Genomic DNA, 26,186 nt, shown 5'->3' on the forward strand with positions numbered 1-26,186 from the left:
CTCTTCAATTTCACGATTTCCGCGAAATCGCGATTTAGGTAGACCCTAACTATGACTGAAGCATATGCACTTAATCATCTAATTAGTGTAAGCTCAGTAGTTGGTTATAACTGTTGTTGGTTAAATACTGCCCACTAGTGGGTTTTGTCAGTAATTATTGTTGGGTATGTCACTTCCCTTAAGAAGGGAAGAGGCACCATTACAGAAAATGTTAATGTTGTGAGTGTTGACGCGTCCTTTGTTTAGTCTACAGTATTGGCTCTGTTTAAGCTGTAATGTTCTAAAACAAGGAGAATATAATTGTGCCTTTGACCGAACAAACTGCCTCTGAGTCTTACGTACTTTACGAGGGGAGAGATAAAGAACAGACAAACAGAAGAGACCAGAGAGAGAGAGAGAGTAGGACAATCACATAAGCAGCACGTAAATAAAACCCTATTATATTTGCGAGATAGTTGATTGGACACTGGATATGGAGTGATTTCAGCAGTTGAATTGCAAGCTTGAATAAAAGCAATAAAGAAAATCACAGAAAAAAAACAATATGCCACGTCTGTCGAGAGAGCGCCTTCGTGCAATCGGCATGTTGGAGGCTGGACTAGGGCAGTGTAGTGTGGCTCGCCGTCTTGGGTGCTCACAGCCAGCAAACTTGGCGAGACAGTATAACCAGACACACTCTGTGAATGACAGGCCACGAACTGGGAGACCAAGAGTCACAACACCTGCCCAAGATCGACAGATCATTTTGCAGCATCTTCATGATGTCAATTGTTAATCAGCACAATAAAAAGTCACTGCACCTGATCTAAAACAGAGTTTGTCATTTTTCGATCACATCTAGTGAATTTCATCCAAATATAAATATAAGTGATAAGTTTATTTTGATGCTCAAATATAAGTGATATGTTTTTGATGTTTAGTATATATATATATATATATATATATATATATATATATATATATATATATATATATATATATATATATCCCTATGTGAAACTAAAATGATTACTTTGCCTGGTATGTCTTCGATTTGTTTGAATGTGGGACAGAAAAAAAATGGACCTTTCCCTGAGAAGGCAAACTGTGGAGGATTCCGCTGACAGTCTGAAGTAATCCTTGCGTAGCTATCTTGGAATCTAAAACAAATTGTAAAAGTGTATATGTGGTGTTTACAGACAGATTTATAAATCTAGGGAATGTATATTGAAAATAGTCCTGAATTCCCTTACTAAACATGCTCACCCTTTTATTCTTGACAATATCACAGTGTAAGAACATTGTCAGGTTTAGGACTAATGCACAGTTCTGTGTTATATTTTCAGTATGTTAATGCTTACGTGTACCAAATACTTTTGAACAAAGTTTCAAATGCCATAATTTTGGCTTCCTTTTTTTCTTTTCTTCTTCTGCATGGTTTACCTCGTCGATGTGCAGCTGCATGTCTTAGACATGGAGCACTCCTCCCATCATGAAGCTGTGCACTGGGAGACCGCCCCTTCACTTCTGCACTGGCACTTGGCACAATGAATAGCTTCGTTAAATTGGTGGTACTCGTAACCTAGGGATAAAAGAAACGGGTTCAAACAGAAGCAATGCTTTCTAATTTAGTTCATGAATGTACATACAGTGCTCCTTTGTTACTTCATGACCTGATATGTATGAAAAATAATTTTCAAGGTAATAAGTGAACAATCTTTCAATTAACCAAGGGACTATAAGATCTCTCTTTTTTTTTTTTTTTTTTTTTTTTTTTTTTTTTAACATTATAACCACATAGTATATAGTCCCATATAAGTAAACTGTTTTGCCATATTTAAATGTTATTACCTACTAGTTCCCCTGTAAGGGTAAATCTACATTTGCTTTTTATGCATGGTTACCAAATTAGGCCAATATCACAAAATATCAAATTCCGTTTTTTGGGATGTTCTTGTCATGAAAAATGTTTCTGGAAGAGTCCAAAATCAAATGCATTGAGGATGCAGCAGTGATAAATACAGAGATGTGTGATCACTCAGAGACTGCTGAGCAATCCTTTTTGTTGTCTTCATTTCAACAAATATTAACGTCTTTGTATTATCCACTTTTGATTTAACATACATAAGTGTTTTGCATTGACAGTGCTGTTCACATAGTACATTTGAGTGACTGAATGAAATCTAAAAGAATGTCATTATTAAGTATAAGTTATTAAAATTAGACAACATCCAGTCCATTACTGCTTTTTTGCCCCTCACCTGACCAGTTCTTTTTGATATAACAGCAGGTGCGTCGTATGATTTTTGATTTTGAGTATCATCGCAGCTTCCATACACAAGAACTGCCTCCTCCATGCTTCCATCGTAGGTATTGAATTTGCTGTTCATGTCCAAATCGACTAAATAGGCATGTGCCAGGTATGCACAAATCTTATTGTAGGTCCAACCCTAAAACATATACATACACCGTTACAGCATATATTTTTATTTTCTTTAGAGAAACGGTAAAAATTGTTCGAATTTTAACTCCACCCTGTATGTTATGTAGGCTATTTCTGAGAAACCGGTGTGTTACACATTTTACCAGGTAGCTGATGTTTTCCATTAAAAGTACTTGCACAGATTTTCACTCCCACACTTTGATCCCCTTATTTGCCAGTGCTTAGCTAAAAGCTTCAAACATACAAATGCCTAATATATTGTAAAATATAACATTGTTTTATGAATGATTATCCCTCAAGCCTTAATTTCTAAATTATTAAACCATGTTTTTTTCCCACAATGAAATGGAATCCTTTGCTTACATAATTCACAGACACAATTTAATTTGAAATGAATATACTGTATAAAGCAATCCCAGGCAGTGCCTTGCACCTTGACACAGTGCTTCTCTCGACGCAAGAAAGCAAGTTAAGCAAAGCAGCGAGTGAGAAAAAAGCCCACACTCCCACTTTGATTGGATAAGGGCAAGTGGAAGAGATTGTCAGCACACAAGCTCTGTCAGTCCCTCCTGTAATAGTCTCTTTCTAGACTAAGACTGTTAATCTGAACTGAACCCTAAACTGGAGAATGTCCAAAGTATATTGATGACTTTGTTATGGATTAATGTAATAAGCAAACAAAAACAAAAGGCAGTGCGTAAAAATTGAAATATATTATCTGAACTCAGAGGTTGTACTGCTGCAAATCATTAGCTCCAAATTAATATAAACCGAAAACTGCATATCACCTGCCAGGCTACTAATAATACCTTTCATTACATTTGGAATTACACCAATTACAGGACAGTATGTTCCTACAGAACAGATACATAGTAAATCAACCAAATTATAATTTGTACAAAATGAGTATGATAAAGAATTCTACCCTTCCAACAGACAACTGCACTTACTCCCTGTGTAAACACATTCTCTTTTTTGAATTCTCATTGATTGCTTCATATGTGCCCCTAAGCATTCATCAAGACTATATACTGTACATACAGTATACTGTTGTGCACTGCTACTATTTTGGAAATTTCTGAGATGCAAGTGTGTTTTATATACAGTATATATACTAACTTATATATTTACCTGATAGATGACGTTTTCTATGAAAGTACTAACACTGATTTTCACTGCCAGAGAATGCCAAATTTTATATTCCAGTGAAGGAAATTCAGAAAACACATCAAAAGCTTCAAACAGCGTATCAGTTGAAATAAAACAGGTCTAAAGAAAAGAAATCAATATTAGTTGGAGTCATGGCAAAACAGGGTGAGATTCACCCGAACAGATTTAGATTTCTATTGTAATACATTGACAAACAATATATATATATATATATATATATATATATATATATATATATATATATATATTATACACACGCACATTGTATACTAGTTTTGGGTGTTTATTTGTATTGTATATAACAAATAGTTTTGTGATATGACCATTTAAACATGAATCTTGTAAACCTGTTTCCATCTTTAGGATGTACAATACATGACTACTGATACTGTGTAAAATAATACAACATTTAAATACTAAACAGATTACAGTAAATTTGACTATATATTTTCAAAGTGTAGCCCAGCCAGACTAGCAAAGATATATTTGGGTGAAGAGTTCTCAGTTGAAAGGCCTCTCACCTGAGTTGCAGTCTCACAAGTGACTGTGATTTCCATTCTCTGCTGTGTCAAGCAGTTCAGATCTCCAAGAATGGCACCACTGCTCCTGTAATCAGTAAGTCTAGACATCTCTGCTGAATCAGAGGCCAGGGCTAGCTTCTTAGTCCCAAGGTATGGGCTAGTGCCATGAACCTATACAATAAATCATGCACAATTCAACATCATCATTAAATATGGGTATACAGTTGTAGCCAAAAGTTTACATACCCCAATGGAAATTTATAATTTCTCAAAAACAAAGAATTTTAGGAAAAATCTTTTGTAGCAAAAGTTTCGCTTTCGTGGATGAGGAAAAAAAGTTACAAGAAATAGATGTCTACAATTATTTATTTCAGCAATTTGTTTGCAAAACTCCAAAAATACTAATTCAAAAGTATTTATACCCTGACAAGGAAACACAATTAATAGCTAGTTGAGGCACCTTTAGCAATAATAACCTCTTAAATGATTAGGATATTTGTCAATGAGTTTTGGCATGATTCTTTAGTGTTTTTTTTACCATTCTGCAATGCAAAATTGTTCCAGTTCATTCAAATTCTGAGGACCAAAGATTCTCAATCGGATTTAGATCGGGACTTTGACGAGGCCATTCCAGAACCTTGATTTTATTCTTTAACCATTCTGAAGTAGATTTTGATGTGTGCTTTGGATCATTGTTGTGTTGGAATGTCCAGTTGCGCTTTAAACCAAGTTTTGTAGTGGAGGGTTTCAGATAGTTGGCCAATCTCTTTTGGTATGCTATGGAATCCATTTTACCATGTACTGGAACTACATTTCCTGTGCCATTTGAGGCAAAACAGCCCCATAGAAGGATACTACCACCTCCATGCTTGAGAGTAGGTATGGTGTTCTTTTCTTTGTACGCCTCACCAGACTTTCTCCAAACGTAATGACTATCGGCATGACCAAATAGACGATTTTTGTTTCATCACTCCACAAAACCTTTGACCAGAACTCATATCCATCATTCAAATGCCATTTTGCAAACTTTAAGTGATTTGTCAATGTAACGTTTTCCTAAGAGTGACTTTTTCCTTGGCCTGTGACCATTGAGACCTTCACCATGCAATACTCGACCTATGGTTGAAATTGAAATCCCAGTCTCACTTGCAGCCAATTCACTTTGAATATCTTTGGCAGTCAATCTCGGATTGCGTTGTGACAGTACCGTGAGTCTTGTACTTGATAATAGAAACAATAGTTGAAATTGGTATTCTCAAATGCTTGGAAATCTTTTTGTATCCTTCTCCAGCTTTATGACAATAAATCATTTTCTGCCTAAGGTCATCAGATTGCTCTTTTACTATTTCCCATATTGACTTCTTGGTAATGACAGCAATCATCCAATGCCTAACCCTTTTATACTCTCTAAGAATGTTCACCCACAATCCAGCATATTCTAGACTTTTCTAGAATTAGGTTTTGCATTATCATATTGACATTTCTAGCACCTTGTAGACAATTCTATCATAGGATCGATGGGTATAGCTATTTTATATTCTTACAATCCTTTTTAAACCAATCAAAGCATCAGATTCACAAACATGAACATATTATTGCCATGTTTGTTGTCTCCTGTACTGACAATCAACTGACAATAATGTACAACTGGCACAAATACATATTTCTAAATAATGGATGATATTAAAATGGAATGAAATGTAATTGTTACTACAATACAGACACTACTAACAAGCACTGTGACATGCTGGAGGGCAGTATATTTTCTGCATTTAACAATATATTTATGTTAATTAAATGATGTAATTATGCAAAGTTGACCATGTCTCTCCTGGTACAATAGTGTCCATAGCTAATGCTAAAGAAAATGTGTGAGTTTAATTGATTTATTCTATTCACATATAGTAGCCCCTAACCTTTGCGTCTAGTGGCTGTATGAGTTAAGTATGTTAACACCCATTTTCTAAAACGAAAAACAAAACGTTGAAGTTAAAAAGCTTCAAATAAATAACTTAAATTAGGGGCTTCAGCATTAATCTTGTTTCTTGCTAGTTCTGTAACATTAGCAGTTCCCTTCACAAAAAGATGGCAGTGAATGCTTTGTGATATGGCCCCAGATCTCTGATGCTGAGAAATCAAGGCTGGACTGATGACAGGCATCTATGTGGCTCTTGTACAGACCAGCCAGCATTGTAACGAGTGATTATCTGAAAATAATTTGTATTGTACAAAATAATTGGGAGTAAAGAGCCAATTAGCTTTTAAAATTAAGGTAAGCAATGGTACCTGAAATACAGTCCCATCAAGTTACCACAATAAATGTTAGATTATCCTGCATCTGAGATGGGGGTAATTAGTTTCAAAGCGTGCTAACAAAGGTGGTTTGTAATCAGGGCTGAGAGTTGCTTAAAACAAATAGGAATTCTTTGGAGAGATTATCTCTAAAAAAAAAAGATTGCAGTGATTTTAAACAGACATGAGCCTCTTTAAATAATGATCAGCAAGGTGATGACATTAGTAGCATACTGTATGACTAATCACTGGAAATCCTGACTGTCAATTAGCCTTATTAGTTCAAGCAACCCGATTTCCAGATGGTATTCTGTTAATTAATATAAGCAGCTTCTTCACAGAACAAGTATGCTACATTTGAAACAGGGTGCACAATTCAAAAGTGTACAACAGAACCCACCTTTGCTTAATCATCCATCTCTGAAACACTTAGTTATAACCTCATTATGTAGAGAAAGAAAATGTGACTTTTTCATATCTGATTATTAAAACCTAAAAGCATAAGTGATTAATTGTTGAGTTTTTTTTAATGTTTTTTATTTATTTATTTATTTATTTTTTTATTTATTTAATGGGGTCCTAGACCCCAAGGTGCTTTACAGAAAACATAATAATAATAATAATAATAATAATAATAATAATAATAAAAACATAATACACACAGCATAATAAAACATTAAAAATCGATAATTGCATAAGACTATAATAAAAAGACTATTTTAAATAAGTGAATACATTTCCAATCATGTATATTAAAAAAATAATAAAACAGTAATAATGGATATCAATAATAAAATGACTTATGAACCTATTGAGGATGGAACAAACATAAAAGTCTTTCAAGTTCATTTTTCCATACCACAGGTTTTATGGAAATGTTTTTATTTTTAAAATATAAAATATGCTTCTTAACAAAATCCAGGCATATCCATGATTAAATACTGGAAAAGTTTGCCGTGATACTTAATTGAATCAGCGTTTTCCCACGTCCCTGAGAGTCCATCACAGAAATTCAAAGTGTGTTCAGTAGACGGATTTAAATCAAGCCCTGGACTAAAAACTTCTAATTTTGAGCAGTATGATGTCCAATAATGCATTTGCCATAGCACATGTCAAGACATATATTGTTACCCCTGAGGGCTGAAATGGGTTCAGGCTTCAGTTATGTCCATGATCAGAATAGTTTGGATAAATGTCTATAACATCTAGTTATTATAGTAACTGATTAGTCATGCTTCAAGCTTTGTTATAGAACAAAATATCTGGATGACAGCAGTATTCTTTTCTCGCTTGTGATGAGAATCCTTTGATCTTAGTCGAAATAGTCCTAGTATAGCTTTGAAGTGGGGACACATTTGAAGACCAAAACTGTGATAATAGAGCTTTAAGACTTCTAGTTCACAAAATTGGTTTGATATTTGTAAGAGCTGTTTCTGAAAAAAAAATTCCTGTAAATGTATTATGTACAGTAAATGCTACAAAACCTATTTTCTGTAGCTACGTAGGAAGATAAGAAACCTTTTATAGTTTTTCTGATCTCACAAAGAGAGTCTTTTCTCTATTTTTTTTGCTAAGATCTTACCGACACTGCATCATAAGGGATACTATCATATGCTGAATTTTTTGTTTAGCTTAACATAAAAGCATACATGCACCGTTTTTAACCCAAATTACAAACCAGAATTTGACATGAACCAAAACTTTAACTACATTACCAAATACCTGTACTTAAACTACAGCGTGTATGGTTTCACAATTCTTGCAGAAGTCAAAGTAAAGAAAAAGAAAATTAACTTACAAATACTGTAATTAAAGTGTCAGATCACAAGCGAGGAAAATACGTCACGACAAACAGGAGGTTATTTTCTCCCTTATAAAATAATTCATAATTACAGTGTCACGTTGTAATGTACTGAAATCGCTAATACGGTGTTCCTGCATAAATAAGCCTTTTAAAGTACCATTATAAAGAACAGTCAAGTGGCTAATCAAAAGCAATTTGCCCGTATTAATAAGGGTGACTAAATACTTAGTAGTGGGGCACTCTCTTGCAAGGGCCTTGGAGTGTCAATGTGGAACATGCTTAATGGTGGAATAAGAATTTAATGATTACAGGTGTGTACTTGAGTCTAGGTAAATCAGAAGCATCTGGGGTCATTACAAATAAGACATGTATATTTTTGCAACAGATAGATAGATAGATATACTGACACGTTATATCAGATCTGTAAAACAGCCATGTTTTCTTGAGCATTACTTTTAATGTTACCGTTGCTTTAGTGATCCAATTGCCAATGCTTTTATGAATGTTATTTCACCATGTTTTCAATATGGATTGTTTACACATGATTATTTGCATTCAGAATAATAGCATCTTCCATATTACTATTTTAGTTGATTCATAAGTATTTGTTTTTTGAAATATAGAAATAGTTTTTTTAGTATCAGGAAACAACAATCACTGTTGATATCAAATGGATAACTATGACATCACGTCTGTGACACCACTTTGTTAAAACTGCTTAATAACTGTAATGTAATTTGATACTACATGCATATTTTATTTCATTTTGTATAGCGCACGGGCAAACTCATGTGTTTTGACATCTATATTGACATTTATGGTGTTGGCAATGCCCATCAGGAAGAAAGTTAAATGTTAATGGTTGTTATGTTAATTACCATGTTGACATTGTGTCACACATTTTTCTTTTAATTGAATATGTCACTAATGCACAACAGCAGAATGCTCTGAATCTACTGTTAGAGTTACATCATTGAAAGGCCTTCTAGCAATACCTCATAAGTGGGACAAAATCATTTTTCCCAGCTAGTATGGACAACAGGGCTCCTTAAGTGACCCTGTTGTTTAATTATGAATCTCTTCCTGTTCATGAAGGTGATTTTTGTCTATGTTTATATATAAGAAAATAAGTTATTCGTTAACAATATATTTGCACTGAAAATAGTCTGGGTATAGTCTTTGCCAGCTGAATTTCTGCAGCATTTCAGATTTCTGTTATCTAATGTAAAGTTATCTTAGGATCATCTGTATTTTAAAATCAACAGAGCTGTTAAAGAGGTTTAGCTTGTCCCATTACTGGTCAAATGAAAATGAAAGACTGGGATTCTGTGCAGTAGCCTTTAAACTTAATGTAATGTACAGTACAAACACTGCTGGTGGAAAAAAAATATTATTTTAAGATGAGAACATATTGTGAGGCTAAACAAATCAATTAGTTATGAATTATATTTTATTTTAATAAAGCCTCCCTGTTCATTATTTTACAAGCTATAACACAACAGGCACTTTACACAACCAAATTAAGTGTGTGTCACAACAGTCAAATGTTAGCGATGACTAAGGGATGTTGCAGATTAAAACTAAGCTTTGACCTTTTACTTGAAATTCCTTATATAGAAAACAGAAAACATTGGATAGCATTTACTGTTCAAAATAATTGAAAAGGCTGCTTGGACAAAAAACAGATCAGCTGATGTAGGTATTCTTATTCAATTAGCAACAGGCGTAATCTGATTTCAAACTTATTAAATTACACAAAATGGCAGTATGGTGCAAGTAAAGGAGGATCGGTAGCTTTATCTGTATTAAAATTAATTTCTTGAAAAAAATGAATCTAATCAATAGTTACTGGATTTTATTTTATTATTGAAACAAGTTTACCGGTCACTTTTTAATTTATAAAATATTGAGTAATGTTTGTGTTTGTATTGAACAAATAATTGAACATTTTTAAACAGACACTTGCTGATTATTAAGCAGGGCAGGGCCTTTCCTGGTTACTAAATCTACAGTAGAATCCCTTTCTAAACACACACTTGTGCTAACACACTTCCTCGTCAGATAAGTCTAAACCTTCATCGAAAGTTTTATCGGTCGTGATCTCACCTTCAGAGAGAATTCAGAGACTCCCAGTGCAACCTGTTTTACAGAAATTGCATTTGATCTTGACCGCTTCTATGATACTTTACTCTCCCATAGCTCCCAGTGGCTGGGATCCACATCTCTGTGAAGTGTTGTATTATTAAACTAAGATATAACTTTACTAATGTCCTGCCACTATACAGTACTCATTAAGAACCTGTTTTAAGACGACTCTCATTCCACTGCCACTGGCATTTTCATTCTATGGAAGAACACAAATAGCTCAGTCTTTGACTATGTGATCTTATTGTGCAACGAATGAGATTGACTACAGTTTAATTTGTGATATTGTAAGTGATTATCCACCAGGTAATATCAGTTTACAATCAGTTCAGATAAAAGCTGCGTGTAAATTGCATTAAAAGTGTGATATGAAATTGATGTATGACTCAATTATAAACTTTAACTACATGTTTTATTTTTGGCGTAAGGCAACAATGATTTAGTTTTTTCACAAACACTTAAATATCTTCCTTGTCCTTGTTTTACAAAAGGTGTGACACATCTGTAGACACACAATAATCTACTTTATAATATTGCCTTTCTCATGCTTACCTTCACCATGCCTGAAACAATCAGGTGAATTCCTTGAGGTTCATCTCCTTCACGAATGATGGTATCGCCATAGTCAAAATAAAGAAGCTTCCCTCTGCTCTGGAATATGAAAAGTATACAATTTGAATTGATTTCTTTCAAACTATTAAAGTGCAATCAAATAGCCTTGTTTTTTATTTTTTATGTTGATTCTGTAATTGGTGACCTTGGATGAATTGCATACCTCTTAACTAGAATGATGTACTGAAATTTAAAACAACAAATATTGTATAACACTATACATTTTACAAGAATGCAATTTTATATTCAGCTTTAAACTTCCTAAATTCAAATATATACTTGTATCTCTGATACATATGCAACACGTTTTTCTTTAGTAAAAACAATCATTTTAAAAGGTGAACAGTATATATTCTTTTTTTTTTTTTAATTACAACTGATTTTCAAGTTTTCTGACGTGTAACAATATAACTGTCATTTATTTTTCTCTTGTAATACCTTCATAAACTGAATTTGGAGCTTCCCTTTCTCTAACCAAGGCACATTCACTAAAAGCTCTTCAGCAGTTGGTGGTGGTATAGCTGGTGGAAACTTTATCAGCTGCTTCATTTTTAGTTCAATCATCTGTACAAGGAAGAGCATACTGTAGATATTAAACAACACTGTAAAATAAAACTATTTTCTTGGAATTCACACTAATTACCCCAAGAATTACAAGAAAATGAACAGCAGAGGTAATGGGTAATTTACACAGCAAGGTTTCTGAAAATACTAAGAAAAAAAAATTAAAACTGAACTTGCCAGTCGCTAGATTCCTCTGTGCAGCAAGGTGGTGGGTTGAGTAAGGAAGAAACTGCTACTATTGTTTTTGTAAGCTTAACTTTAATTTCAGTTTATGAACTAAATTGTCTTTAGTCCAGTAGTTCTAACAAAGACATGCGTTTTGACTTCATACCGGGCTCTGTGCTGGAACAAAAGCAAAGTAATGTAGAGCACTCTGTACCTTTTCAAGCTTTAAAGCCTCATTGTCATCAAGGAGCCCGCCAGACATGAGAGCATGAATAGTGTCTCTCTCGCTGTTCAGAACTGTTCTAATTGCCTGCCTGGTTTTAACAGAAATGGCAATTGCTGGATGGTCTCGCTGCAGCAGCCCTAGAAAATAAAGAACAACCATTTTTAACAGCAAAACCTACCATGATTTCCTCTAATCAGCTGTCACTTGTAACCCTTGAAATATATTGCCCTGTAAGAAAAAGTAATATATTCAAGGGACATTGGTGGATTTATGTTGTAAAACCAGTTTGATACGTAAAGGTCAGATTTTGAGTCTGGGGGTGATTTAAATGTAATACACTTTATTATAGGATTACTTCATTGATCATAAAAATGTAATTTGTTTGTCATGCCTTTGTCAGATATTCTTGAGCTCCATACAGCTTTAAAACACCAGAACTTGTTACTGTGAACAGGGTTATCTGTTATATGTCTTAGGGTTTTTCTTTTTAGGTCAACTTAGCAACATTTCAAATGTCTTTCAGATAAGGTAGTTAGTTTCAGGTGAGTACATCTATCATGATTGCAAAATTGTATCCAACCGTTCGTCTCTTGTATTCAGAGAGAAGACATTTTATTCCACATGTTGAAATGTGACTGTATGCTCAGACTTTTACAGGTTCACAATAGCTTAATTACAAAAACGGTTTCAAGGACAGTGCAAAGATGAGGCTCCCAGCTACAGAACTGAGGTACAATAGTGTACTTACAATCTCCATTACTTTTCTGCCTTATTTTCCACTCCTTTCAGCTCTAATTGTTAGCATTCTGCAATCAGTATCCTACTTTTCTTGATGGATGTACATGGAATGATTACTTTAAAAGCACTAAAATACAGACATTTTTTTTCTTTTTTGTTCTTTTTTGTTTGTTAAAACCTGGGTAAAACCACAAGTACAAAGGACAGCACACAGAGGCACTGACACTTACCAGACATCACTAAATCAGAGTGATGCTAACCCTGTTAATGTTGGATACTATTTCCTTAAATATCATTCTATTTTTAAACCACACGTAATCATTTGATTAACACTGCTTTTATAGCGCTCAGCATTTGAATAGTTTTTGGGTTAATATGATGCCTTCTGATTTACATGTAGAAATTTTTAACTGATCCTACAAGCCCAAAATGAATCCTTGTATAAACCTTGCATTACCCTGTGAATATATGAACATATTAATACATTTAAATAAGCCTTTAAAATAGTATTGACAAAACAGACAAAATCACTGCATTTTATACCATACTATATTTGCCATTTTTGGTAAATCTGTTGTAAAAACTTACCAAGTTCTCTGACAGCTTCTTGTCTGTTTTTCTCCAGTATATTTCTTAGTTTCTAAAAGACACATTTGTTAGTGATTACTTTGAACTGTTTATGTGAACAGTAGCCCAGATAAAGTGTACATATAACAAAATAAATCAAAACATATCTGCATATATATATATATATATATATATATATATATATATATATATATATATATATATATATGTCTGTCTAAGTACCAGTGAACAATATACGAGTGGATTTCTCGTATCATAAATTTAGAGGCGTGTGTATTTAGCATTGGTATAATTTGTTTGGGGAAATGGGTTTATTGTGTGTCGTTTTGGAGTTGATTTGTTTAATTACATTTATTGTTTACAGACGGGCGCTCGATTGAGACTTGCTGCCTGCTAGGCTTGGTTGAGGGGAAGGGCAGCAAGTGATTGGCTGTGCTGGACCTCAATCAGCAGGTGGGCAGGTCTTGACCGAGTGTCCGTCAGTTCAAAAGCATCCGCGGGAGATGGCTCGGGGCGACTGCAACGCCATGCCAGAGGGGAGCGACGTACACTCAGGAGGAGAGGGTCCGCACTGCAGGAACGACCGCTACGCAACCCTGAGACTGCAAGCGGTGCTTGTGAAGGCAATGCCCAGCCAAGGCCGTATGAAGCAGCACGAGTCGTTGTATGAATACCGGCTCATGAGTAGGTTAGTTAGGGGATTGTGATCCCATGTGATGTATAGCGAAGGTTACGTAGTGTAGCCGGTTCCTGGAGTGGGACGCCTCGTGTTAAGGCTAGCGCTCGCCCTCTGGGGCACCTTTTATTTGTAGTTATTGTACTGTGTTTTATTTTGCCTTTTGTACAGCTTGCTGTATGTGTCCTCTGTGCGTTACCATGGCTGGTAACGTCACATGACCACCTTTTACTTTCATTTCTGTTTGTATTAACAAATCCTGCGTGCCTGTGCCGGCGTTTCAACTCCACCCCCAGTGTCTCTCTGTACTTTGTAAACAGCGGCTATCCACGCACGTGACGTAAGACCCTGTCACAAGGTCATATCAGAAGTACAAATCCTCAACAGAGTTCTTTCTCGTTGACAGTGTTATGCTGCTTTTTTTCTCTCAGAAAATCTGCCTTTCCCTTTGAACCTGTTGCATGACAGGCCCCTTGGTAGCAGAATTTATAAAACCTGTATATAATCATACCTGGGCAATAGACTTTTCATCAGAAATGTGGTCAACAATCTTGCTTATGTCTTCTTCCCCAACAACATATCCTTTTCCAATGTCATAACCAAAGCTTAGTTGTTTGTTTATTTGCTTGTTAAGCAGCTCAATAAGTCTGGGTATCATAATCTGAAAGTAGAGTAGGTGTGGCCATTATTAAAACAGTTATATATTTGAGTGTATTATAAACATCAGAACAATAAATACAAACTATTGAAAAATACTGAGAACAAACAGATCAAATGCCAGTAATGTAATACATGATGTATAGTAATAAGCCTGGGTTACACCAAGGATTAAAATATAACTACAGGTAATAATATTATATGTACTGTGTGTATTTTATATGACACACAGACAGCTCTATTTGAACTGTAGATAGGTAGGGAAGCATGCACTGTACATACAAGCACATTCTACAAAGACTCTAAAATATTATCTTAAAAACTGAAACTGACCTTAACCAAACGCAGGGCCCTCGTAAGGCGAAACATTCGAAACACTCTTACTATTTTGATCATGTGTATGTTAAGGTCTGAAAATCCAAAGAGCTGATCAAAAATGATGTCTACAGCAGCCATTGAAATGATAAACAGGTCAAACTGGTTCCAGTGGTTGAAAAGATATGCTCTCCTCATGGCTAGGGCCTTAGCGGGGGAAAAAAAAAGTTATAGAAAAGTATTAGATCCACATAAGAACAACATTTGTACTTCACTATTCAGTGGTAGGAAATATCTAAAATCCACGCTTTATTCTTATTATTTTTAAGGAGTATCTCTACTAATTTCCCCCTATAGACACTCTTTTCCCCCCCAAGCCCAGCGCAGCAGTAGCTTAACAACGCAACATTATTCACATCACCCACTACAATTTAAAATTGATATTCATCATTGACTGTTGTAAAAAAGAAATTGTAAGTTTAATAAGTTACTGTGGCAAAGTGCCCGCCCCTGTGTGTATTTTGCGTGTTATGTGTTGTATGTATGGTGCGTATGTTAATGTTGGTGTATAGATTGGTACACGGGATATAAACGGGTCTGTGTTTCACGTGTATTTAAAAAGTGTAGATTTGTATTTAGGCACGAGGAGGGCACAAATCACTTCACGTGCTGGTTAAATGTAATATGTGAGCACGGGGTTGCACAGAATTAATTCACGTGCTGGGATTCAAGTGAATAATTAATTAGTAATTGAATCCCAGCACAACAGTATAAATAGGCACATTTTTAGTCACTCGGGGTTAGGTGTTCAGAGAGTGGAGAACGGGAGAGAGAGAGGAGAGTTAAATCAGTAAAATCAGTAAAATCGTAAACGTAAAGTGTTCGTTCTCACCGTGTTTGTTTGTCTCTCCGTGCACCGTTTGTTTAGTGTTAGTCCGTTTTGTCTGTCTGTTTATTTTGGCTACAAGTGCCGTGTCCTGTGTTTTTGTTACAACCTTTTTATTTTCTGTTCTGTTTATTAAATGCTGAGCGCGATCACGCGCTCAGCTATACCAAAACCCCAAATCTCTCTGTATTCCTTCCTGCTTCTGGTCTGACGCCACCCACTCTGGCCGTCTTTGTGACAGTTACTCATTTCTGATCTTAACTATTATAGTAGTGTAAAATACATAAATCCTACAAGTCAGTTACAGTGTTGCTGTGTAGCATTTTGTCTTTTTGGCCATAGCCTGATGTGACAGGGATGGTTGTGGCCAGTGGCACTGGAACCATTTTTAAAGTGGGGGTGCTGAAAGCCATTGAACAAAACTGTAACCCCTGTATATGATGGAAGTCATGCAAAGCCAGGGGGTGCTACCACACCCCCAGCACCCTTGCATGTGTTCATTATAAATAAAAAGGTTGAAGAGAAAACAAACACTTATACAAAAACAAAACTGCACGATGGCCAAAACAAACAGACAAAACAAAACAGTGAACCAAAACAAACAAGTATCGTGCTGGTTTTAAATCCAGCACGGGTAGCAATTGTTTATATTTTTAACCTTATGTCTCTCATTCTCATTCCGCCTCTGAACACCCAACCCTGAGTGAGCGATCCGTGCCTCTATGTAGTTGTGCCTGGGCTCGATTACTTATTAAATCATTCAATCAGGCCCAGGCACAGCCTCCACGTGAAGTGATTTGGCAGGGAAGGTAATTACTCCTTCCCTGCCGACATAAAAAACCCATGCACACCAATCATACATTTTCAACACTAATAAAACCACACCCGTGCACCAATAAATACATACATTTAAATAATAAAACAGAAAAACACAAAATATGTACATGCATGTATTTTCGTGATCTGACATAAAATAATCACTGAAGATAGTGAATTAAAGAAGGTCTTTACACAGTATGGTTCATGTACTGTGAACACTGTAAATTAAAAAAATCCTGAATCATCAAATCATTAAATAAGCATTGTACACTTTAAACAGATAACTTTGACTTTAGTACCTTAAGTGATGCCTCCATTAAATAAGATGTAAAGAAAATGTAGTTGGTAAATCTGAGCTCTTGGTCAAGTTCCAAACTTTGTTGAGGAATATACTCCAGTATAATGGGGAACAGATTCAGTAATATTAAGGTATAGATGAAATATTCAAATGTATTACTAAACACAATTTGGTAGCACCTCTTCAAGATGAAGTTTCTGCAATCAACAAAGAACAATTCAAGTTTGGATAAAACTGACATCAAATTAATCTCAACTCTAGTGTGTGTTACCTCTCAAAAATTACATCAGACCCTGTGTGCTCAATGAATCACAGCCAACCAATTAGATGTGAAAACTCTGAGTGAACTTTGAAATACTTTTAAATGAACCTTAATTACTTTGATGGTTTCAACTTGTCCACTTTAACATCATACATCCAGTCCTCCAGCTTCCTTCTTAGTAAGACAAAAACACCTTTTAATTCCCAGTATTTCTTCACATCTTTGACAGTCATGAATCTGGAGAAGAAAGACAGGATTGGTGTAAACATTTATAGTGAATGTTTTTAAAAGACTACTTTAAGTTTTAGCATTAACAATCAATATCAATACCATTTGATCCAACAGTATATATTTCCGCACGTTTGTGATATCGCAAATCCCCAAGGCTTCCAAAGTATACATAATCTGTCTCTCTTCAAATACATTTACAAGATGAGTCAGTGATGGTAAAAGCTGTTAAATGCTTTGAATTTGCCCGCATTAAAAAGCTGCTGTACTAATGACTTCAAACCAATTTAACAAGTTATTCCAGGAATGGTCAAAAATATGCAATACAGTACCTCAAACACTTTAGGGGTACAATATTTTAATATAGTGTCAAATTTACACAAAAACATTTAGGTAACAACATTACAGGTTAAATACATTTAAAAATCATGCAGGCTTCATATGAATATTTGTTTTTCTACAACTGAACACCTGTACCTATAGTTTTTTATCATAAAATGATGAGAATAAAAAAATAGCAAAAATTACAATCATTTAAAAATAGACCTTTTTTATAATACACATCACGGAAAATGAACATCTAAACCTTTGTTTGGAGATGTAATTTATGTTATCAAGTGTACTACAAACTAAACTGGATTTAATTACGTGGGCAGTTTAATTGGTAAGGTTTCAGTTGTTTCAGAGAACGATAAAATAGGTCAATGTCCTTCAATCCTGAATTAGTAAGTGTGCTTGTAAATCTGCCCTCTATGGAAAAGCATGTTGTTAAAAAAGATGATGCTGTGGCTTTTTACCTACTGCGTTTTGTTTGTGTGGGTTTCCTACTAGTCATGTGGGTTCAATATTGTAAAGCTGATTCAAGAGCTGGTAGTGCTTCTTCAGCAAGTTGAACAGCTCAGAGCTGTTCACTGTCAGCTGACACTGCTACAGTAACATTTTAAGTGAAATGTATCTTATATGATAAGAATCCATGTTTTTTGCCGTAAACCACTCACCAACCCCCAGCCCCACGAACCAGCACAGGTTTTACATTGGAAGGTCAGAACATAAACGCCTTTATAGCGTGTTAACAAAGCAACAATACAGCCATTTTAAAGAATCACTTACTTCCCTTTGCAATCAGTTATGTTCTCAGTGGTGCTAATTAGAGTTCTTGCAGCATATCTGTTTAACATCCCAGAGCTGTACTGCCTCCAGTAACTAGTCTAAAAAAGGCAGGAAGTTAGAAAATATGAAAACTCTGTGCTTTACTTACTTCTTCTATGGGGCTGCCAAATGGCAAGTCACAATGGGATAAGATGAATATGATGGCAAATAGCAAAATGCAGCAAATACCATGCATCTAGTTTTCAAATATGAAAAATATGATCAAGATGCAAAGACTGAATATTTACCTGAGGCATTAAAGTACAACCACCCTCATGATTTCAATTAGGGAACGTTTTAAATAAAGTAAGAAAAAAGAGCCATTGACTACCTTTTGTGCCTTTAGAATACGCATGCGGGCTTCCTCCAGCATATCTTCCATCTCACGTGGGGATGGTTCACATGGGATGCTCTTTTCACAGTCAGGGCATTTGCTTGTTCGAGCTATTGTGGAAAATCCTTCCACGCTGACCTTATTAAAAAAAAAATGTTATTAAGTTATACTAAATCAGACTGTTAAGTGAATTAATGCATTCAGAAATATGAAAAATGACATTTACCTTTTCGTCTGTTGTTTTGTAAGGATCCGCAATCTCAACTATTTTTTCAGCCATGTTCCAATTTGCGTCGGCAAGAAATCGATCCATTTTCAGCATGGAAAAGGTGTTTTCTTCACTGTCGCGCACTCGCTGGACTGCACTGTACATTGCCATGCGTTTTGGTGCAGAAATATCACACAGACCTGGAAAAATAAGAAAAGCACCCCAGCAATTGGATGACCTTGGCAAAGTGAAATAGCTTTTACTTGTCATTTGGTAGGATTTGGATTTGGTATGTCATGAAAGCCATGTGGACACATACTTTATGTTGGGTTGTGAACAATATTAATATAATAATATTAAACATAACTTATAACTAAAGCGCTTACCTAAAAGTTTGAGTAACCATGTCATTGTAGTAGCATTAATTAGCAGAGTGAGCACTACCATCCCTGATGTATGCAGCAGAATCTAAAAAAAAAAGCATTCAGTAATCTGCTTGTAAATGTTCTCACTGCTGTTGTGGCTTCCTATTACTACGTATTGTTGCCTCCCCCCTTTTTTTTGCACAAATACACTACTAAACCATCTTGGAAGAAAATGTTAATTGAAAATGTCATACTAGTGTGCACTTTTGTCTTGTGACCTTGTTAGTTTCTTTAAGTAAAATAAAAAGATGTGTCATTATTATAAAATAAATGGCTTGTTCATGTTTAGGCCTTGAACCAACAAACAACAATTTCTGCAATTCTATATCCCCATTCAAAAAACAAAAAAAAAACCTACTAATGTGAGGCCTGCATTTGTGCTGTGAAGGTATTGTCTTACCTTGTTTTTAACAGTCACTTTATCTAAACCTTCTGATTGAAACGCCATGAGTGCTAAATTTAAGCTGAAAGCTCCTCTGATTCCACTCCAGATAGATACTGATGCCCAACGCCAATTGAATCCATAACCAATACGTGACAGTAATGGGGATAACACTATTATCATTACAAGCCTACAATGAGAAAAAAAAATTCAAAAAATTCAAAAAATGTTATTGTTATGAATGAATAATTCATTTATAAGTCTAAAAGGTCTACTTAAACCCACAGTAAAAGGGTGTTTTTTTTTTTTTTTTCTTGTGTATTAATTGGTTTGTTGGTGTTTTAATTCTGCCCTAGGTATATGCAAGTAGTTCTTTTTTTTTTTTACTTGAGAATTCTGCTGTAATGTTCTATGCACAGAATTACAACAGCTTACAGGAAGACAAACTGGAATTTTAACAAATCCTTAACAGTTGATACATGTATGTGATCTATAATGGCTATTATACAGTATAAAGATAAAAAAAAACACAACAGCTTACCTTATAATATTCAACGCAAAGTAGAGCACCACAATGTAAAAGCCATCGTTAACTGCCAAGTGTTCAAATGATCTCTCAGCTATTACTACTCCAACAATGATAAAGATCAGAGTGTTTGCCAGGTATGTCAGCATCTCCCAGAAGCTATGAAGACATAATAAACCATTTTATTATATTTTAAGATAAACCTCTTAAAAAAACTAGTGCCATCACCCTTTTATATTTACACTCCTGAAACTGATCTTCACTGTAGACAATACTGACTGTTAAGACACTATCTTAAACTGGTTTCTGTAATGATATGGCCAGCGGTTAAACCAACATGGCAATACAACAGATTGTTTTTATTAAATACCCATGGAACTTAACTGAGAAAAAAACATATCCACCAGCACACAATTCCATGCATTTAGAGAACAAATGAAATACTAACCGTAATAAGAACACTTCAATTTCTGGGCTGAAGTTTACTGTATCCAAGAGAAGACCCAACATCGTAACAGAAATGACACCAGACATTCCAAGCCACTCAGCTAAAGAAAAAATCATTTACAAAGGTTGCAATGATCTGACTACGGTATTAATGTTTACTGTTTTTTTGGCCTTTAATAATGAGACACCTTGCCTTACAAATAGTCAGTTCAATTATTCAATTGACGCAAAATGTCCTGTAACCTTACTTTATTTGTTATTTTTAAAAAAAATATCCACTATTGATCAAATATTTTAAGGAATTATTAGTATGACTATTTTAATGCTATGCAGTATATATAGTATTAAAAAAAAAAACAAAAAAAAAACAAAAAAAAACCAGAATGCATGTAGCTGCTTAAATACCCCACCAAAGCTCAATACAAAAGATCTCACCTACGTAAAAGGTAATATAAGTCATTGCTAGACTCATGGTTATTTCAATCAGTCCATCATTGAAGATATAAGACAGCCAAAACATTACAACCTTTGACATTAGAAATCCAAACAGAGGACTCACAAAAATTTTTAAAACCAGTTTTATTGCAAGTTCAGATGCTATAAAGGAAGAGAAAAAAAAAACAAGAAATGAATCAAAGAATTCCTTCATGATTTATACTGATTTAAAAATTGAAAATAGATACTGTAAATGTCCTACCTATAATATCATAAGGATCAATAGCAAGGTCTCTGAAGATTTCAAACATAATGATAGAGGTGCCATCATTAAACAGAGATTCTCCTTCAATTAAAAGAGTTAGGGCTTTTGCAGAGCCTAAATTGTAAGGGGAAATCATTATTCAAATAAATAACTGATATATCAAAACATGGTTCTTGCTACTGCTTAGGTAACATCAACATATATATATGGTTTGGTCACTTTAATAGTACAAATTTGGATTAATGAAAAGTAGCTTCATCACATGACCACGGTCAAGTAGTGACAGATACAAATGCTAGGTTTATACAGAAAAACATAATTATTTAAAGATGTTTATATGACACTCCTTACTTTTATATTAAAGGTCATTGCACAGGGTAGAGAAAACATAGTTCTACATTTAATAGTGGAATGCATGCAAGAGACACTTTCTTAAAAGAGGTTTTCTTTTCTTGGCTGGTGTTTTGTATTTGACAGGGTACTTACCTATGTTTCTTAGTAAAGACACAGATATGATTGGGTCTGTGGGACTGACTATGGCTGCAAACATCATGGCAGTATACCAGTCCCAGTTGTAGGTGTAAACTTTAACAGCTAACACTGCAGTTAAAGTACAGTTAATCAAAAATCCTGGGATAGATAGCAATGCCACCTGTCACTCAAACAGAAAACCTTGTTACAACGTGTACGTTATACCTGTCTATAGTCACTGTTGCAAAAATGGTTTGGAGTAAAATGAAGAAATATTGTGACAAACCAAGATATACCCACGAGTAGGGGTAAAATGGGCAACAGATGCTACGGTTTTATTCATATGTCCCAATCCTTGTTGGAGGGCAGTGTTAAGTATAGAGAAAGTGGATAGAGTTCAAGTTAAAAGCATCACATGACATTTTGGAATGAGGAAATGGAAGACAGGGCAAGCACTTTGAGGTCCGCAGCCTTTAGGGAGCAATACCACTAAGATGCCGTTGAAGCTACACTGCATTCTTTAAGGATATATAGTAGGTAGTTAGTTAGGCACTCTACCTTACCTGTAACAGCGATTTCCAAAAGATATGAGATTCAATTTCAAAAGCTGTACTAAATATTAACACTGGCATGAATGCATGGATTAGTAGGACAGGGTCAATATTGGCCATTTGCTTAGTGTATTGTTTAACCTGAAAGTAAATAAATAATAAAGAAACATAAATAAATATGAACCCATATAGAGTATAATCAAATGATCAATAAATAAGGGAGCTGAATAATATGTGGTTCTTTCTACCTTACCACCTTGTCAATACCTTATCTTGTAATCTACAATAAACACTGGACTTCATTCTCCCACGCTGAAAATTCCTTGCAAGAGGAATTTGTATTCTAAGGGGTTCTCTTTTTACGTTCAAGTAAATCTGGCTTAATCTTTATTTTTGCACATAAAATCTGTATAAGCAAAAAGTAGGTTGAAATGTAGTTCTTTTCTTATCATGCTCTTACCAAACAAAACAGACACTTCACATTTAAATTGTACTTCCTTTTATTAAGGTTATTCAAATTATTTATTTAATATTAAACTTTTAAAACAGTTAACTTTAAACAAACTGAAATCCACTACTCTTAGATAGCTAGCTCCTGTGGACCACTCACTGTGATCATTTATTATCATTATTATTATTATTATTAACACATTTAAAATGACCAGATTTCCACCCTTTTGACAACACCGTGTAACAATTTTTTTTTTTTTTTTGGTTCCTGGGTAGTAAGTGTTATTTCCTAATTGCTTATGCTTCAAAAGTATAGAAAATGGCTATTATTCCCCACAAACTTTGCTTTTGTGACCAGGACAGTGATATTTTGAAATTTACCTATTTTCCAGAACATTCCAGATAGATTCAGTGCTGAGTAAACTTGGAGTAACTTCTAGAACTTTCTAGAACTTTCCAGTAATATAAATAGTAGTATAAATACAGGGGCCTTAAGCCCACCATTTCAGTTTAGTTCCAGCTGCCTAAGTGGATACATATCTGCATTTTTCTGAGATGGCATCAAGGTCATAGGAGACTTCAAAATGGTGGCAATGGTCTCCAAGGCGGTTTTACCAAGTTTCCCTGCTAACTTTGCCTTTGGGACAGCAGGGACACCAAGGCGCACTACCACAGGCGGGACTGGCCACAGCGGACCGAGTTCTCAGTGGGGAGGAACAACGTCAAGTGGGAGCCACTGGTGGACCCCCGGAAGGTGCTGATGCCACCACTGCACATCAAATTGGGCCTTATGAAACAATTTGTCAGAGCTCTAGATAAGGAGTCGGCAGCCTTCAAGTACCTTCAAGACTTCTTCCCTAAGCTGTCTGAGGCAAAGGTCAAAGCCGGTGTCTTCGTCGGACCACAGATAAAGAAGATCCTGGAGTGCAATGAATTCCCCAAGAAGCTCACTAGTAAGGAGAAAGCGGCTTGGAACAGCTTTGTCGCAGTGGTTCGGGGCTTCCTGGGCAATCACAAGGCCGAAAACTATGTGGAGCTGGTTGAGACTCTGGTGAAGAACTACGGCACAATGGGCTGTAGGATGTCCCTCAAAGTCCATATCCTTGATGCTCATCTTGATAAATTCAAGGAGAACATGGGAGCCTACTCGGAGGAGCAAGGCGAGCGCTTCCACCAGGATATACTGGACTTTGAACGCCGCTACCAAGGACAGTATAACGAGAACATGATGGGAGACTACATTTGGGGGCTGATTCGTGAAAGTGATTTACAGTATAATCGTAAATCTCGAAAAACTACTCACTTCTAAATCTTTTGTAGTCATTTTTGTATTACTTTAGTATAAATACATGTTAATTTGGATTCATATGTTGTTTTTTTCTGACTTTATGTGAACGAAAAGACACAAATTCGCCCGTTTTCTCATTGGAAATAGGTAAATTTCAAAATATCACTGTCCTGGTCACAAAAGCAAAGTTTGTGGGGAATAATAGCCATTTTCTATACTTTTGAGGCATAAGCAATTAGGAAATAACACTTACTACCCAGGAACAAAAAATGTGTTACATAGTGCAATTATTGAGCCAGTAAATACTTGTTATAGGATAGCGATGTCTATTGATACAGTTAATTTATTTCAAAAGTTTTGTATGGAAGCTCCTAAGGTATTCTGAAAAATGTTGCTACATTTGCCTGCACACAAAGGTATTTATAACATTAAGGGAACAAATGATGTTCACATCACCCACAAGGCATGATCATTTCCCTAAACATATTTTTTTTCAATCTAATTAAAGCATTTGTTTTTTTTGAAAACCAGTACACCTAGTTAGTCATAGTTCCCTTGGCTTTTGAACCAACAAAATGCTGGTTAAATGAATGGATACATCCCATCATCCACCTCTTTTGATAATTACAGGCAATTTCATGAATGGTCATAAATGTCACAACCTATATTTACATTTTATTTTGACATTTAATAGGTAGTAAATGATGGCTGATTCATAACAGGATGACACAACTTGGCCTGAGAATTTTATTATTAAATAAGCAGCTGCTATATGTTTCCGTTTATTAATATCTGACTAAAACATAACACAAATTACTGTGCAGACATCAGCCATATCTGGATATCTACAAAACAGCTCTGTTTGGTTTTAATTAAGGTGTTTATCACATAAGGTTTCAAAAATATTTTTTTTTCAAATTTAAAAGTTTTTGTCCTACAAAACGTTATCAGTATCACACTATTTGGAAACAAAGCAAAGTTAACATTTTAGTTTTTCTTCTGAGCTACAGCGTTACAGTAAGTTAAATATGGACAAATAGCACTTTTTTGAGTATTTGTAAACCATTTACTATATCTAATTACTTTCTTTTTAAACTGCCACCCACTAGGACTTCCAGCCTTGAAATTGAGTTTAACCAGGAATCTCCCTACCCTGGTCTTGAACTCAATCCTGCTAAAACCAACACTGATACTGGAACATACCTCATCATATTTAATACTTCCCAATATGATTCCAAACATTGACACAAGAACGGTGTAAGGCAGTTTAACTTTCTTTTCAAGGGACCTGAAGAGAGCTAGGAAGGGGGGAAAAAACATACAATTGAACACATTTTTTAAGTTTACGTTGCTTTTTATAAAGTGTTTTTTTTTTCTTGTTGTTAAAAACAAGTGTAGTTCATGTGTACATAATATTGAGTCAAACCCTTGTGAGGCATTATTGAAAATGTGAGGCATTGTTGAAAATGTAAAAAATGCAGATGTCTTATTTACCTATTGTTTTAAATACCCTTATGTAAATAAAACAAGGTTTATAAACAACCTTAATTTTTTGCAGTAGACACCTGCCTCAAAATGGAATGTCTTTGTGTGAACCAGATTCTTTATAAATTAATTTACATTTATCTGTCCTTTATTTTCAGTTGGTAATGTTAAAACGCGCAGCAATATTCAGTTTGACATATGCAGCATAAAATACTGTAACAAAACATACCTCCAATGATACAGGATCCAAATATAAAAAGAATGATATGTGGAAGATTGTGTCCAAGAATAACAAGCTCCCTTGAATGTTCACTAATATTATTATCAACCCTTGGAAACGGTTGATTTTCCAGGAAAACTTCATATAGTCTTAAACTCATCT

General features: G+C 35.0%; 1 protein-coding gene across 1 annotated transcript; it reads right to left on the minus strand.

The window, feature by feature from the left end:
- Positions 1 to 1,290: 1,290 nt before the first annotated feature.
- Positions 1,291 to 26,184, minus strand: LOC117431999 (sodium/hydrogen exchanger 10-like). Its single transcript, XM_034053366.3, has 25 exons — positions 26,034 to 26,184; positions 25,523 to 25,617; positions 22,594 to 22,722; positions 22,046 to 22,211; positions 21,557 to 21,673; positions 21,283 to 21,456; positions 20,861 to 20,960; positions 20,428 to 20,571; positions 19,905 to 20,076; positions 19,466 to 19,547; positions 19,092 to 19,279; positions 18,869 to 19,009; positions 18,499 to 18,596; positions 17,278 to 17,397; positions 16,900 to 17,095; positions 14,914 to 15,102; positions 14,435 to 14,584; positions 13,248 to 13,299; positions 11,910 to 12,058; positions 11,405 to 11,530; positions 10,907 to 11,005; positions 4,114 to 4,284; positions 3,554 to 3,691; positions 2,241 to 2,429; positions 1,291 to 1,561 (listed from the first exon to the last, which is right to left on the minus strand). The coding sequence occupies exons 1-25, from the start codon at positions 26,182 to 26,184 to the stop codon at positions 1,337 to 1,339; spliced, it is 3,561 nt and encodes a 1,186-aa protein (XP_033909257.3). The 3' UTR covers positions 1,291 to 1,336.
- Positions 26,185 to 26,186: the final 2 nt, after the last annotated feature.

The sequence above is a fragment of the Acipenser ruthenus genome, chromosome 27, assembly GCF_902713425.1.
Source record: "Acipenser ruthenus chromosome 27, fAciRut3.2 maternal haplotype, whole genome shotgun sequence".
NCBI lineage: Eukaryota > Metazoa > Chordata > Actinopteri > Acipenseriformes > Acipenseridae > Acipenser > Acipenser ruthenus.